This window comes from Mus caroli, chromosome 17, assembly GCF_900094665.2.
Source record: "Mus caroli chromosome 17, CAROLI_EIJ_v1.1, whole genome shotgun sequence".
NCBI classification, from domain to species: domain Eukaryota; kingdom Metazoa; phylum Chordata; class Mammalia; order Rodentia; family Muridae; genus Mus; species Mus caroli.
In genome coordinates, this window is record NC_034586.1 from 67,529,515 (window position 1) to 67,546,502 (window position 16,988).

The 16,988-nt window shown below is 37.5% G+C and overlaps 1 protein-coding gene across 4 annotated transcripts in view; it reads left to right on the plus strand.

The window, feature by feature from the left end:
* Spdya (speedy/RINGO cell cycle regulator family member A) overlaps positions 1 to 16,988 on the plus strand; it is a 37,010-nt gene that overhangs the window by 7,404 nt on the left and 12,618 nt on the right. For all 4 annotated transcript variants that reach the window (XM_021150016.2, XM_021150018.2, XM_029471546.1 and 1 more), the window contains exons 4-5: positions 1,788 to 1,873; positions 8,325 to 8,496. In XM_021150016.2, the coding sequence (XP_021005675.1) occupies positions 1,788 to 1,873; positions 8,325 to 8,496 (258 nt within the window). The remainder of the gene's footprint in view (positions 1 to 1,787; positions 1,874 to 8,324; positions 8,497 to 16,988) is intronic.

Below are 16,988 nucleotides of genomic sequence, written 5' to 3' on the forward strand. Positions count from 1 at the left end.
AAAAAAAAAAAAAAAAAAAAAAAAAAAAACCAAACAAAAAAACCAAAAAACAACCCAAAGACAAAAAACAAAAATAAACAAACAAAACATCCAACCAAACAAAAAAACCCCAGAGGTCTTGAGTTCAATTCCCAGCTCATAACCATTTGTAATGGGTTCTGATGCCCTCTTCTGGTGTTTGAGGACAATAAATAAATTAATAAAGAAAACTAAAATAGTTTTTAAAAATTAAATATTTTGGAAACTTGAAAAAAACTTTTAATGTATTTGGGTGTTTAGCTTGTATGTATGTGTGTGCACCGGTTGCATGTCTGGTTTCTTTGAAGGTCAGAAAAGAGTATTAAGTTCCCAAAAACTAGGGCAATAGATGGTTATGAGCCACCATGTGGGTGCTAGGAATCAGACTTTGTGTTCTCTGGAAGAATAGTGCCGTTAGTGACTGAGGCATCTCTGCAGCCTCTGGAAACTAATTTAGGAAAATTAAAGCACATACAACGTATAATAAAAACAAAGACCTTCCATGTGGCTCTTAAAAATAATCAATGTGACTATTCTTGTTTCTTGTCTGGAATGTAAATTATTTTGAGGTAAATGTGAAGCGTGCTAACATTTGATAATTTGGTGCTGGTGGGACACATACAGCTGCATCGGCTGGTAAAGCCTGATGACTAAGATGGTTCCAGGTTTCACATGTGGAAGGAAAGAAGGGACCAGGCTTCCATTGTTCTCGGATCTCCACACCTGACATATGACATACATACATACATAAAGATATATAAGTAAGTGTAAAACTATATCTCCAAAAATGTAATTTTTTAAAACAATCAAAGTATCACTTTTCTTTAAAAAATTATTTTATGTATTCACCATTGCTCTCTTCAGAACCCCAGAAGAGAGCATCAGTCTTCATTGCAGATAGCTGTGAGCCACCATGTGGTTGCTGGGAATTGAACTCAGGACCTCTGCAATAGCAGTCAGTGCTCTTAACTACTGAGCCATCTCTCCATCCCCAAAGTATCACTTTTCAAATAAACAGTAATCATATAATCAAATACTCAGTTTCTTTAGAACTGAGTAAACAGTACCGTGATAAACAGTACAGTTTAAGTGCTTTAATGTTGGTGTACAGCAGGGGGCAGTGTTTGAAAAGTAACTAAACCGGAATTCTTGACTGTATTATTTCAAAAATCCTTTACTCAGAAATGAAGGGAAGCCCTGGAATCATCAAGATAGTGAATAAGTATGAGAGAGAAAAACAAGATTCATATTATAACTTGTTTCAAATTTGAACCATTAGATCTTGGCATATATTCTAATAAGCTAATTGTGTGTCTTTGTAATAAGACATTTAAAATGTGTTTTCTCAATGAAAATTAGGCCTTGCTACACAGTTTTAAAACTATTGGTGAATCTCCGTGAAAGATGTTTGGCTACAAAAACAAAACAAAACAACAACAAAAATCAAAAAAGATGTTTGGCTACTCATTGAACTATTCAACTTCTTTATAAGTTTGAAATTTAAGATAGAAAAAAAATGGAGTTTTAGTTTTAAAATGCACCAGCTATAAAAATAAATTAGAAATCCTCTTAGCTAAACATAATAAATTATTGGTAACTGTAATTATTGGAAGCTCAAACGATTCAAGTGGATTAACTCCGGGGACCAAAAAATAAGTACTCAGGTGACTGTATACAGATAAATATTTAAGGGTTAAAGTCAACTATTTTATAGCAGTGATATTAGTGAAAGCAAACCATTAATACTAATTTCTAACTTTTCCTTGTAGTATCTTTTGGCTATGACCTTTGTTTATTTCAAGAGAGCTAAATTTACTATAAATGAGCATACCAGGATAAATTTCTTTATTGCTCTGTAAGTATGTTTTCTACTAAATGAGTTTTATTGGTCATTTTAATATATGTGACTTGTAATTTAAAGCAGAAATGTTAAAATTTTATGGCTATTGTTAATAGGCCGTCTTGTGTGGGAAAATTATGTATTTTTCACTTTAATAGGATAGTTTTATGTTCTTTTCATTGGCCTTATATTACATGCCAAAGATTTGTTATTCCCACTTCAGGTTACGATGTGTCTTTTACATTTTTTACAGAGCTCTCATATAAATTTCTCCAACACACACACTCTCTCTGTCTCTTTCTGTCTCTGTCTCTGTCTCTCTTTCACACACACACACAAGCACATGCACACACACATTGGGGTTTTTTGTTTTGTTTCTTTTTTCTTTTCTTTTCTTTCCTTTTCCTTTCTTTTCTTTTCTTTTCTTTTTTTTTTTTTTTTAAATGATCTCTCATTGTAGCCCTGGCTGTCCTGGAACTCACTCTGTAGTCCAGGCTGGCCTTGAACTCACAGAGATCCACCTACTTCTGCATCCTGAGTGCTGCTTAACGGTGGGTGTCACCACATCCAGCAACAGATTATTCTCTTTTTTTAAAAAGAAAAAAAAAAGATTTATTAGCCGGGCGTGGTGGCACACAACTTTAATCCCAGCACTCGGGAGGCAGAGGTAGGCGAATTTCTGCATTCCAGGACAGCCTGGTCTACAAAGTGAGTTCCAGGACAGCCAGGGCTACACAAAAACCAAAAACCAAAAAAAAAAAAAAAAAAAAAAAAAAAAAAAAAAAGATTTTTTTTTTTATTTATATGAATGCACTGTAGCTGTCTTCAGACACACCAGAAGAGGGCATCAGATCTCATTGCAGATGGTTTTGAGTCACCATGTGGTTGCTGGTTTTGAACTCAGGACCTCTGGAAGAGCAGAGGGTGCTCTTAACCATTGAGCCATCTCTCCAGCTCCAACTATTTTCTTTTAAATTGCCAGTTAGTATGTAATAAAAGTATCATCATACTTTTATAATGTGAGCCTTTGTGGAAAATATTTTGCATATATTCTTTGTAGGTCTATATCTAAAAGAAGTTGTGCATACTTAATACTTCCATGTTCACTTATGGTGTCATCGAACACTGAATATTGTTTATATTCCAAATTTTCTGTTGATATCACATTAATTAGTAATAGCTTTGCTATCTGTTACATTGTTTCTAATAATGTGTTTTTCTAATTTATAGGCATAGTTTAGTTAGGAAAAATTTCAGAGCTGGAGATAAAACTTGGTGATGGAATTCTTGCTAGTATGCAGTAAGCTCTGGGGTCACTCCTCAGCACTGCCCCCCCTCCCAAAACAGGGTTTCTTTGTATATACCTGGCTGTCTTAGAACCTGTTCTCTAGACTAGGCTGGCCTTAACTTCAGAGATCTACCTGCCTCTGCCTGCTGAGCCACTGCCTGGCCTCATTCAGCACTGTGTTTTGTTTTGTTTTGGTTTGGTTTGTTTTGTTTTGGTTTGTTTTATTTTAAGGGGAAAGCTTAAATTTAAGAGTACATTTTGGAACTTGTGGTGTGCCAGGAAGTAGAGTGCTTCCTTTATATACATGAAGCCTTGGGTTCGGTTACTAGCAACTCCCCCCTCCCAAACCAAAAATGAAAAAGACAAAGAATAGGCTTTTTCTACCCTATACTTGGATACAACGATGCAGCTAGAATGTATGTACATAATTTTAAGTGTTAAATTAGGGCACTGTATAAAAGCATTGCAGTATTGGGGGCTGGAGAGATTGGCTCAGCCATTTTAAGATGGCTGCTCTTTTAGAGGACTGGGGTTCAATTCCCAGCACAACCATCAAATCCAGTGAATCTGATGCCCTCTTCTGGCTCTGTGGGCACTAGGCACACATATGGTTCACAGATATACATGCAGGCATGACACTCAAACGCATAAAAATGAATAAATAAAATGATATTGGAGTATCACAATAGCTGTCAGCATTGAGAAGTTAGTTTTATTTAACTCAACATCTATTTAATTCAGAATCAGAATTGGTAAAGAAATTAGACCAGAAGAGCTTGATCTATGATTAATTAGAGAGACATTTTCCAGAACATAGGAAAAATGAGCTGAATTTAACATCTGGTGATGATTGGTAAACTGGAAGAATTTAATAGTAATAGCTAATTCTGAATGGTATATATAAATCACCACATCTTATATATTTATACTTTTAGTTTTCTTGGGTTTTGTTTTTTGTTTCTTCAAGACAGGGTTTCTCTGTGTGTAGCTCTGACTATCCTAGAACTCCTGTAGGCCAGGCTGGCCTCAAACCCACAGAGATCCACCTGCCTCTGCCTCCAGAGTGCTTAAAGTCATGCACCACCTCAGCCCAGCACATTTAGGCTTCTTATGAAATACATTTCTCTTTTGGGGGGCTGGTTGGTTTTTCGAGACAGGGTTTCTCTATGTAGCCCTGGCTGTCCTGGAACTCACTCTGTAGACTAGGCTGGCCTGGAACTCAGAAATTCACCTGCCTCTGCCTCCTGAGTGCTGGGATTAAAGGTGTACACCATCACGCCTGGTTATGAAATACATTTCTAATTCCTGTTTTATAGATAAGGAAATACTTTGACTTTATAGACAATAAAGCACTTTAAAGGTCAGGGAAATTAGTAAGGAGGCCAGCTATTGTGGTATACACCTATACTCCCAACATGTAGGAAGCTGATATGGGAGTGTGCGTTTGAGGCCAGCCTGAGCAAGAAAATAGCAGAGATGCAAATGCATGTATGATATTCCCAAGAGCCAAACTCAGCCTTAATGCTGTTAATTTTCCATTTATATGTTTCAGTATTATACCATATCCAATATCATACTATTCTGTAGTTTTCTCCACCTGAGAATTAAAGACAAGCCAAAAATGGCTTTAGTGCAAATCCGTGTAGAAGTATGAAATTGGATTTGTTTCAATTGTTTTGTGGTTATAGCCATTAAAGTGCTATTTAGCTCTTACTGTGTAGTTATCTTTGAAGACTGCACTGCATATTGTATTATATTATATTTTAGGTAACCTGAATTATAATTTCCATCCTGTGTCTAATCATATGTAGACTAACTCAGTATCTCTTTTCATTAAGCATCTCTTATTAGCCACAGTTCTAAAGCTCACAATTTCTTTCTATATAGTCATGTAATGTTTTCTTTCAGTATTTTTGTAACACCCTGAATTTCTTTTTCTTCTTGTTTTTTAAAATCTTTTGAGACAAGTATTTGTAGCCTAGGCTGGCCCCAAACTCCCTGTGTAGCCAAGGATGATCTTGACCTGATCCACCTTCCTGCCAGTGCCTAGGTTACAGGCATTGCCACCATGCCAGCAGTACTCCTTCATCCTCCCACATCCTCTTCTACATTTATTAGTTACATGCTTTTTTCTCCTTTACCTAGTTATTGAATGAGTTCAACTCCAGCCAAAGCAATTTAGAAAGATCTTTACTTAAAAGAAAAGGTAAAAAGAGGAATGGAATTTAGTTGGTGGTAAAACACTTGCCTAATATGCTTGAGATCTTTAGCCTTCCTTTCTAGCTAACTTTAAGCCTTTTAAAAAATGTTGTTAGAACCTACTTGGAATTAGATGAACTTCCTTGACTTAAAGATACCTTTCAACAAAGAACCCTTAGAAAATTCTAGCTACTATCCTTCAAGTTTTCCCCATCTCCTCTGTTAACTTCCATTGAAATCCATTCAATATGCTGTTATATGCTGCATTCTGCTTTCCAAATCTGCTTAATAATTTGGAGGTATTTTGCCCAAACACTGACAGATTTTAATGTGTGTAGGTGTTTCTATCTAGGAATTTACACACTCAATAGCCCATTCCTGTAACACTCTCAGTATGCAGAAGGCTGAGGTAGAATGACCCTAGATCAAGGCCAGCTTGTACTACGTAGGGAATTCCAGGCTAGCTTGAGCTTTGTAGAAAGATCCTGTCTTAGTCCACCCCACACACCCACCAGATGCACAGGCACATGCTTTAATCCCAGCACTCAGGAGACAGCAGCAGTCTCTGTGAGTTTGAGCCATCCTGGTCCACACAGCAGGTTCCAGGTATCCAAGACATCATAGTGAGACCTTGTCTAACAAACAAACAAAAAGAACAATAGAGAAAGAAACCTTTTACAATGTCTGCACCCTGGTCATCAAGGACATGAAGGAAAGGTATTTCTGGGTGGGCTCAAGGAGTGAAGGTAGAGCCCTTGTCCTCTGCCCCTGAATGCTCACATTCCTTCTGAACAGGAGAGTAGACATAGGATTCTGAGGAGGGGAAGATAAAGAGCTCCCAGGTTAGTGGCATAGTGGCAGTATATATGAAGGATCTTGTAGTCACGGCCTGAGTTAAGGAACTACATTATCGTTTGGTGTCACTGCTGCAGGGTAGCTTGTAGCTTGTCAATCTTCAGTGGGAAACTTTGAACCATATATAAGCTTCATGCTACTCAGGATCTGACACAGGCAACGATGACTGTTTCTAGCCTTTTGCCTGGAGGATACAAAAGAAGCAGTTAGATTCCCATGGATAGTTGATAGTACTCAATGCAGTGGCAACCACCATGATGTTACACATTTTGTATATTTGTTTCTCTGAGCTACATTTTGGATATTTCTTTAATTTATCTACTATTACTAATTTAATCTTTGTTATGTTTGTTATATATTTTATGTATACTATTTTTAATTTTTCATATATATTTATTACCTGTTTTTTGTTTTTTTTAAGACAGGGTTTCCCTGTATAGCCCTGGCTGTTCAGGAACTTACTCTGTAGACCAGGCTGACCTCGAACTCAGAAATCCGCCTGCCTCTGCCTCCCAAGTGCTGGGATTAAAGGCGTGTGCCACCATGCCTGGCCTTTTTTTTTTTTTTTAATTACCTTATTTTTACAAACATATTAGTTATCTTTATTTGAGTATGTGTGAGTTTATATGCCTCATTTACAGGCTGGTAGCTGGAAAGGTCTGAAGAGGGTGTGAGATCCTCTGGGTTGGAGTTAGAGGTATGAGGTGCCAGATATGGGTACTGGGAACTGAAGCCAGGTCCTCTGCAAGAACAGCAATCACTCTTTACCGTGGAGCCATCTCTCCAGCCCATAGACCATTATTTTTGTATTTTGTTTAAATTTTGGGTTCTGCTCTGCTCATGTTGTCTTGTTTTTTTTTTGTGTGTTTGGAATGTTTTTGTTGTAAAAGTGACTTATGGAGCCTGAACTGTTTCTGATTGGGAATCTCTTCCATTATTAACTTTATTCGTGTATTAATATCTTGCCTCATTTTTGTTTTGTGGAACAGGGTCTCATGTGCCCCAGTCTGGAATCAAACTCACTATATAGCTAAGGATAGCTTTGAACTCATGATTCCACTGTCTGGACTCCTCAAGTCCTGGGATTAGAGATGTGTGCTAACACACTAGCTTAATATGTCTTTCTTTTCTGACTGCTTTTAAAGATTTTTATCAATATTTTTGAGCAATTCAGCTATGGTGTGCCATCATATAAGTTTCGTGTGGTTTCTTGTTTCTTATTCATTTATTATTCAACTACAAGTACGTTTCAATTTATCTACTTTTTTGAGTATAAAGTATAGTTATAGTAAGGGGGTGGAGAGATGGCTCAGGGGTTAAGAGCACTGGCTGCTCTTCCAGAGGTCCTGAGTTCAATTCCCAGCACCCACATGACAGCTCACATCTGTCTGTAATTCCAGTTCCAGTAGATCTGACGCCCTCAAACAGACACACATGCAGGCAAAACATAACATACATAAACATAACATATGGTTTAACAAACATAAAATAAGGATAAATTATTATATAAAAAGTTATAAATGTTTTGATGTCCTCCTATGTATCAGTTTTGGGTTGGCTTTGATTGATTATTCTCCTCATCATGGTTTGTGTTTTTCTGCTGCTTTTTATGTCTGGTCCCCCTCAAGTATTTGGCAAAATACTAACTTCCAAATGTGTATGAGGGAGCTGTTTGAAGATAGCCCAAAGAAAGTTTAAAAAAAGAGAATACCTGCCTTACAATTCATCTAGAATTATAAACAGTTCTCCTCAGCCAGGGTAAAAAGCCACAGTTCCTGGAATAGTAAGAAAAATAGTCTAGAAAAGTCTTGATTTGGGAAGGAGCTAATTAGGTCCAGATTGAATGCTGTTACAGATTCATCTACAAAGTCAGAAAAACCTCAAAAGAGATTGTTTCAATGTAACTTATTTGCATCCCAGAACAAAGTTCAACATTTATAGGATTACAGAAACACCTAGAAGGTGCAACAAGGTATACAATTCATTGTATCACTGCTTCTGTTATGCATTTTAGATATGAGTATCCTTTATGTATTGGTAAGACTTTCTTTTATTATTATTATTATTATCTATTGTTCTTGCCCTTACCCATATCTGTTTTGGATTGTTGATCCACTTTGTTAGGTATCTGGCTAATACAGTTGAAGAAGATGAAGAAGAAGCCAAGTATGAAATTTTTCCATGGGCTTTAGGGAAAAACTGGAGAAAACTGTTCCCTAATTTCTTAAAGTTAAGGGACCAACTCTGGGACAGAATTGACTATAGGGCTATTGTAAGCAGGCGATGCTGTGAAGAGGTGAGTTTTTAAAATCACTTTTTATAATCTATCGTCGTTTATATACTTTTCCTTGATTTATTTATTTTAGTTTTGTTTTGTTTTTTTCTTCCTTATTTGGAGATAGATTCCTGCAATTATCCCAGCCTGCCTTGGAACTCACAGTCCTATTCTGTTCCCTTCAGTTTTAGGATAAAAGTATATCATGCCACTATGACCTCCTATTTAGTTTTTAATGATCTATGTCTGTCTTTCTCTATGTATGGAGACCACTAGCCTCGGTCATTATTATGACTGCAACTTTTATATTTTGTTTCTGTTTGAATTTTATCACATTTATTCAAAATTGTAACATCCATTTTCAGAACAGACTACTTCTATATTATTCTTATTGTAGTGTCCCCCTCCTCCCATCTAAAAGATCACCAGTATCTTGGTAAAATGTTTGTGGATATACTAAAGCATCTTATTATAAAACTAGAGTTGAATAATAATCTCCACTAAAGTATATGAATTTTCAAGTTTTCAACATTGACGCCAACAGCATGGTTATATAAATTAAATAAATTTAAATATGTCTAAAATCCATACCTCTTTTCTCAAAAAATATATTCTTTTGCGAGAAGTTGAGGTCTCATGAATTCTCCCAGTAACCCTCCCACTTCCTCTTCCTGTAAGCGGCCAGGGACTTCTGAGGATGCTCTGCTACTCTCTTAACCCAGAAACCCGACAAAATCATGCAAATCAAGAGGTCAAATCTTCCTCACTCTAAGAACATCCATTGAACTGCCCAGGCCATCAAGGGTATCATATCTGAAAAGTAACCAAGTATCTCAAAGATGTCACTTTAAAGAAGCAGTATTCAGCAGTATAAATGGTAGAGTTGGTAGGTGTGCCCAGGCTAAACTGTGGTGATGGACACAGGGTCGGTGGTCAAAAATGAGTCCTGAATACTTGCTGCACATGCTTAAAAGTCCATAGAGTAATGCTGAACTTAAGTGTTTAGATGTAGATTCTCCAGTCGTTGAACATACCCCGTGAACAAAGCACCTAAGGTGTGGACAAACTCCCAGAGCTTATGGCTGGATATATGAGCTTTCCCTGCCTTGGTGAGATGATCTTCACTGAAAAGGAACAAATTGTCCCAAAACCAGAAGAGGAGGTTGCACAAAAAGAAAAAGATATCCCAGAAGAAACTGAAGCAACAAAAACGTATGGCATGGGAATAAATTCAGCATACAATAAATGCAGATAAAAGTTTTAAAAATACATTGTTTTCTTTTTTAAATTTAATTTTCTTAAATATCATTTGAGACAGGGCCTCTATAGCCCTGGCTGTCCTAGAACTGTCTATGTAGACTAGGCTAGCTCACAGAGATCATAGTGTCTTTGTCTCCTAATACATGGGACTAAAGGTATGTACCTTCCCCAGCACATTGTTTTCTTAATGTCAGAGTTTATTAAGATACTTTTATTTATAAGTAAGTTATTTTAACCAAATGTTTTTATTAGTATTTTAAACAACAAAAGTTATAGAGTAAAATCAAGTGAAAGCAACAATTATTGTCAACTCTTGTATTACTGTTTCAGAACTTTGAGAAATGTAAACTAGATAATTCTGTAATTAAATCCTACCCAGCTAAATAACCATAGAACAAAAGAGCCCAAACTGATGAACTGATTTTGAACTTGAGTAAAGACGTTAGCCGCATGTCACAGAATTTTCCCCAGAATTAGTGTTGTTAATTATAATTGTTAATAAGAGAAGATACAATTATGCATATTTAAATGTGGATTATTGACTCTTGGAGGAACTGCAAGGATTCAGAAATAACAGAGGGCAGAAAATAAAAGAAAGACTATATAGCAGGCCAAGACTATACAAAGTTAAATTCAATGGGAAAAGATAAAAGTTGCATATACAAGGACTCTAAAATTAATGTACTGTCATCCAAACTGAACTCAATCCAGTTACATGATATTGAAAGAACCCTGTAAGTTATGGCTCTCTCTACTGCTTGTGTGCCTTTGATATGTCTCTACTTGGGTCAATGTTGTAGTCCATTCCTGTAATCTCAGTACTCAGGCGACTGAGGCAGAGGGATCTAAAGTTCAAGGTCAACTTGGACTATATAAATAGTGTGACCCTGTCTCAAGAAGAAATCAATGGCCATTACATAGCAATTGCCAACTTTGAGAATGACAGAGGGCTCTATTTAAACACTCTAGTCTTTCCCAAGTCCCTGCTACTCTGCTTCTGTTCTGGTCTCCTCATTCTCTTTAGAACTGTTGTCATGTAATGCCTTTTCTCTACTGTTCAGCAGAACGTTGTCAAAGCCTCCTGATAGCTTTATGTTGCCAAAGCATACACTAGCTTTTAGTTTTCAGTCCTCACCTTAGCAGCATTTGGCACACTTATTTCTCTGCTACCTTGCCTTCATGTGCTTCAGTGAATATTGGGATTGAGGGTTTCCCCACTTCTTGTGTCAGCCCCCTTTCATCTCGCTAGCCTTATTAAGGTGTCTGAGAGCTCAGTCCTGAGAACTTTTCTTGCCTTGACTGGAATTAACTTAGTAATGATCTTGTTCATCTTCAACACATTAACTATGAGGGACTGGAGAGACGGCTCAGCACTTTAAAACCACTTGCTCGTCATCCAGAAGACCAGAGTTCAGTTCCCAGCACACATATCTGGTAGCTCATAACCCCCTGCAACTCCAACTCCTAGGAATCTAACTCCTAACAGTGGCCCCTAGAGGCATGTGCTCATACACATAAAAATATTTTCAGAAGACTTGAACATAGAGATCTAGAGGTATCTTCTAAGTGCAGATCTGCATATCAGATTGCTTGTTTATTCCATGGTCTGACTGAACCCTTAAACTTGGCATGTGTAAAAGTCTATTCCTGATTCCTATACACAAACCAACAAACTTGCTTTTTTACAGTCTTCTATATATTAGTAAAGAGCAGCTCCATCCTTCTAATTGCTCATGTCACAAAACTGTATCTTTGGCCTTTTCTTCCCCCTTATATCCTTGCCTTCAAAACTATTCAGGAGGCTCGAGAGATGGCTAAATGGCTAAAAGCAGGTCTGCTCTCCCAGAGGCTCCTAGTTCAATTTCATGGCTTCTCACAACTGTCTGTAACTCCAGTTTCTGGGGATCTGATGCCCCTTTCTGACCTATGTGGGCACCAACACTAGACATACAAGTGGTGCAGGCACACATGCAGCCAAACACCCTTACACATAAAAAATAAAATTTACATTTAAAAACTGTAGCATCCTACTATTTCTAGCATTTCTACCACATTTATCACTGGTTGCCTTAATTGTCATAACTTTGCAAACAGTGTCTTCTGAACATAGAATGTACCTTAGTGGTAGAGGGTTTGCCAAGCATCCACACAGCCTTGGGTTCAATCCCTAGTTCCTTAAAACAAAAGCAACAGGGTTTCATAATCTTCCCTCCTATAGGCTGCTCTTTATATAACTGTGAAAGTCATCATTTGTTAAGCCTCCATACAGTGAGTTCTTTTTAAGTTGTGTTTGTATAGGTATTTTACATACATACCTGGTGCCCACAGACCCTAGAAGAGAGCATCAGAACTCCTGGGACTAGAGTTGTAGACTGTTGCAAGCCATCAGGTGGGTGCTGGGAATAAAACCGAGTACTGGAAGATCAGTTCAGTGCTCTTAAACACTGGTCCTTCTCTCCAGTCCCCACGCCAAGCAAATCTCAGTAGCTTCCCACCTTTTATAGGGTATAAGACAACATTGGCCTTGCCATCTGTACCTCCTTTCTCACTTGCTTCTCCATTGTGTTCTTTTCTAACCCACTGTATGCAGTCTTCCTTCCAGCGACATCAGCCTCCTTACTGCTCTCAACTGAGCCAGGCATATTCACAGTGTAGGATCTTTGCACTTGCCATTCTTAATGGAAAACATGGGGATCTTTTTGTTTTTTGTTTTTCAAGACAGGCTTTCTCTGTGTATCCCTGGCTGTCCTGTCACTCTCTTTTGTAGAACAGGCTGGCCTCAAACTCACAGAGAACTGCCTGCCTCTGCTGGGATTAAAGGCGTGAACCACTACTTCTGACTTTTTCTTTTCCTTTTTCTTTCATTCTTTTCTTTTTTTTTTTCTTTCTTTTTGTAGGCATGGGGATCTTTGCACTGGTCTTTCTCTCTCTTTTGTTTTTTTTGGGGGGTGGTGGTGGTTTTGAGACAGGGTTTCTCTGTAACCCTGGCTGTCCTGGAACTCACTCTGTAGACCAGGCTGGCCTTGAACTCAGAGATCCTCCTGCCTCTGACTCCCGAGTGCTGGGATTAAAGGCATGCGTCACCACTGCCCAGCACACTGGTCACTCTCTATTGCAGCCCTAACTGTGGCTGATACACCCAGTGACATTCAAATGGAGAAAAATGACCCCCTCTTTCCCAGTAAGCATCAACTACAAGGATCCTCTTGGTTTGAGGTGGGACTTTGTGTTTACCTCTGAGTGCTGGAATTTTGTCTGGCTTAAATCCACATAGGTTTGAATACTTTGAGGCTAAGTAGTAAGATATGTTGTTAGAAATTAGGCATCCTAAACATTTGTTACTGAAATCCTAGTACTAGCATACTGTCAGTCAAAATAATCTTTAGCCTTATATTCTAAAATTAAGTTAAAGTGGAATAGTAGCTACCAATGTGCTTATAATAGTAATATGTATTTGCATAGTATTTGTGGTATTCAAATTTATAGTATTTGAATTAGTATGGCCCCCATAGGCTTTTAAGTTTGAGCATTAGTCTCCAGTTAGTGGAAATGTTTTGGAATTTGGATTAGGAAGTGTGGTCTTGTTGGAGGAGGTGTGTCACTGGTACAGCATTGAGGCTTCAAAACCCAGTGCTATTTCCAGTTAACCCTCACTGCCTCGTGTTAGTGGATGGACGTGTGAGCTCCTAGTGCCTGCTCGAGTATCTTTCTTGTCTGCCTGTGGCCATGATGGTCATGGACTCTGTCCCTCTGCAACTGTGGGTCCCCAACTGAACACTTGTTCATAATGTTTTATTCCAGCAATAGAAAAGGAACTAAGACTATATTATGACTCAATATGCATTGCTTATCCTCACAAAGATGTCTCTTGAGGATGGAGGCACTTTTCCTTTATAGCTGATGAGACCAGGGGCCCAAGGATATTAGGATTTACTTAAGCCCACACAAAGAAGTACCAGAGCCACATCTTGACTGGCTGCATATGTAATGACTTCTCACTGTTCTGTTTTCTCTGATATCTTGCTTCCATATAAACTTTTCAATAGTAACTTAGAAAATTCATTTGTATCTTATCTGGGGAATTAAAAAGCATAACTATTCTATTTCTCAGATTTTAAAAAAAAAGTGTCATTAAATTATGACTTGTCTTTCTGTTACTATTGTTAAAGAACATATGCTCCCTTTTTAGGTAATACTGAGTTTTGTGATTTGTTTCTTGTTCTTTTCTTTCTTTCTTTTTTTTTTCTTCTTTAGATAGGGTCTCTCTACATAGCCTTGGCTGTTCAGGAACTTACTTACTACATAGGCCACGCTGGCCTAGAATTTACAGAGATCCTCCTGTCTCTGCCTCCTGAGTGCTGGGATTAAAGCATGTGCCACCATGCCTGGCCCACTATTTTTTTTTTTAGAACTATTTTCTAGAACTATTGTCAATAACAATATTAACTGTGCGGTATTCTATTACACTATGTCTGCTTTTTCTCACTTGAGCTCTATTTTCTCTTTGGATCCAGTTTAATGAATTATTTTAAAAATTTTTTTTAGATTAACGTATATGAGTATTTTACCTGCACATATGTATGTAAGTGTGTATGCATACCACATGTGTGCCTGGTGCCCACATCAGAAGAAAGCATTAAGTGCTCTGGAACCCAATCCAGGTCCACTGAGAGGGCAACAAGTGTTCTTAACAGCTGAACTCCCTCTCTAACCCCATCCCCTTAGTGTGTTCAGCTCCCTTGAATACTTGTTGGAAGAAAGATGGTCAATAATTGTATGCAAATAAAAAATACACACTTTCTATATATACATATACATACATATATACACACACACTGTGTGTGTGTGTGTGTGTATGTGTGTGGTGTGTGTGGTGTGTGTGTGTGTGTATGTGTGTGTGTGTGTGTAAATGGCTTCTCTGGAAAGAATGAAGACTATTTCCCTACCAATTCTGAACTTGGCTTCTTACATTATTACTTTTTAGACATGTTCCTTTGTAGTGGAATTAATTTACATTCGCGATGGCTTAATTTCTACACTGGTCCACATATTAGAGAGGGTGCCTATCCACTGAGAGAGACTCAATCCCCCTGCCTTTCAAATACCACAGAGGATAGCAGTTGTTTAGAGGGAAAGATTTTTCTTTATGCTGCTTTGTGCACTCTGGTAGAGTTGCTACAGTAACATCATAGCTAACTTCTGTTAACTACTACTTTATTTCACATTGATAAATTAGGAAGCAATAGTATTGGGCAGAATAAAACAATGAAGGTATGCAAAAGAGATTGCAGTGCTTCAGAAGTGACGCCAGTGTTAGAAATGCTACAAAATTCTAATTGTCATGACTTAGTAGTAAGCTGGCTATAGCATATCTGGAAATATGAATACTTTTACTTCTTTTTGTTATTTTTATCCTTTTAATTTCCCTTTCCGTCTTATTACTTTACAGGGCTCAAAACCACAAATACCACTTTTTGTATCTTAGATTTTTATAGAGATGTATAGCTTATATATATATATATATATGAGATTAAAGGCTTATATTACCATACCTAAATTTAGCTGGGTGGAATCTTGCCCCAAGGTCACTAACTCCCTTAATTCAATTTAATATCCTTGAACACAGGATTCAGCTCTAATTCACTTCCTGGTGCCCCTTTAATGTTTGAACCATATAGTTTATATTTACCCTTTCTCAGCTTTCTTCATGAGACTTAACCAGAGAACAAAGTCTATGATGGGTGTTTCTGAGACTCCCTTTGTCTCTTCACCTTCTACTCAGGCAGACTCTTCAGACAAGGGCAAAAATCAGGCACATCTTCCACCAAAATACCACAAACCAGTCTCTAGGCCACACACTGAAATTATTCTCCACTGAAACCTCCTGGGCCAGGTCAACACAGCTCAGATCACTCACAGCAACAAAGTCTTCCATGTTCCTTCCAAGACGGTCCATTAAGCCCTCACTTAAAGCATTCCAATGTTTTTAGTTACCATTCTAATTTTATGTATGAAATCTCATTTAATGGTTTTAGTTGAAAACTTAATGAATATAACTGACTTATAAACAAATTCAATCCTAAACTATACTTATGAGCTAAAAGTGTAGGGTGCCTTCCTAGCATGCCCAATGCCATGTTTGATCCCTAGCACCCCATAAAAGGGGCATGGTGATAATAAACACCTGTAATTGTAGCACTTAGTAGGTGGACAAGGAGATCAGAAATTGAAGGTCATCCTTAGCCATATACTGAGTGCAAAGCCATCTGGGGCTATCTGAATCATAGTTTCTCTCTTTCCCATACCATTCCATCTTCATGTGTGTGTGTATGTATGTATATACATATATATGAATATTATATATATTTATTATTTTATAGATTTATAATATATTTTTATATGTGTGCTTATATAAATTTAAGAAACTTGCATGGAGACGTGTGATATGGCTCAATGGCATAGCACTTGCTTTGCAAAGGCATAATACCACCATTTGCCAAATAATCTAATAAATTTTTACTTTCATATTAAGGGCTCTTTCTTGAAGGCAGTGGTCTCTTCTCTGAGTTCAAGACCAGCTTGGTTTACAGAGCAAGTTCTAGGACAACCAGAGATACACAGATATGTCTTAAAACATAACAACAAAAAAGAGTTCTTTCTCATCAAAAACATACATAAGTCCTTATACATACACTCCTAAAACAGCTCCTCTAATGCTGCCTTCTCTTGTCCTTCCCAGGTCCCCAATATAGCTCTAAACTTTCAGAATTTTTAAACATTTTTTAAGAAATCACTAGTTTAGGCAAATAGTATAACTGTTTGGCTTTCATTTTAGGATTATTATAACTTATCACTTCCTGTGCATCATTGATAACTACAGCTAAAGACTTTGACTTAAATCTCATTGATGTTTTGGATTTCATAAGGTCAATACATCATACTTTTCCTTAGCTTGACTTCTTAAATGGCTATCATTTGCCAGATGCTAATTATGTGGTAAGGATTTTACATGTAATATTGAATCTCAAAACATTATTTGTAGTAGTTAGCAACCCCATTTTATCAATGAAGTAACAGAACCTCAGAAAGGTTAAATAATTTGCTCTGTAGCATAGATAGTCAACAAGTGGTAGAACCAGGATAAGAAAGTCTACAACTGGGCCGGGCGTGGTGGCGCACGCCTTTAATCCCAGCACTCGGGAGGCAGAGGCAGGCGGATTTCTGAGTTCGAGGCCAGCCTGGTCTACAAAGTG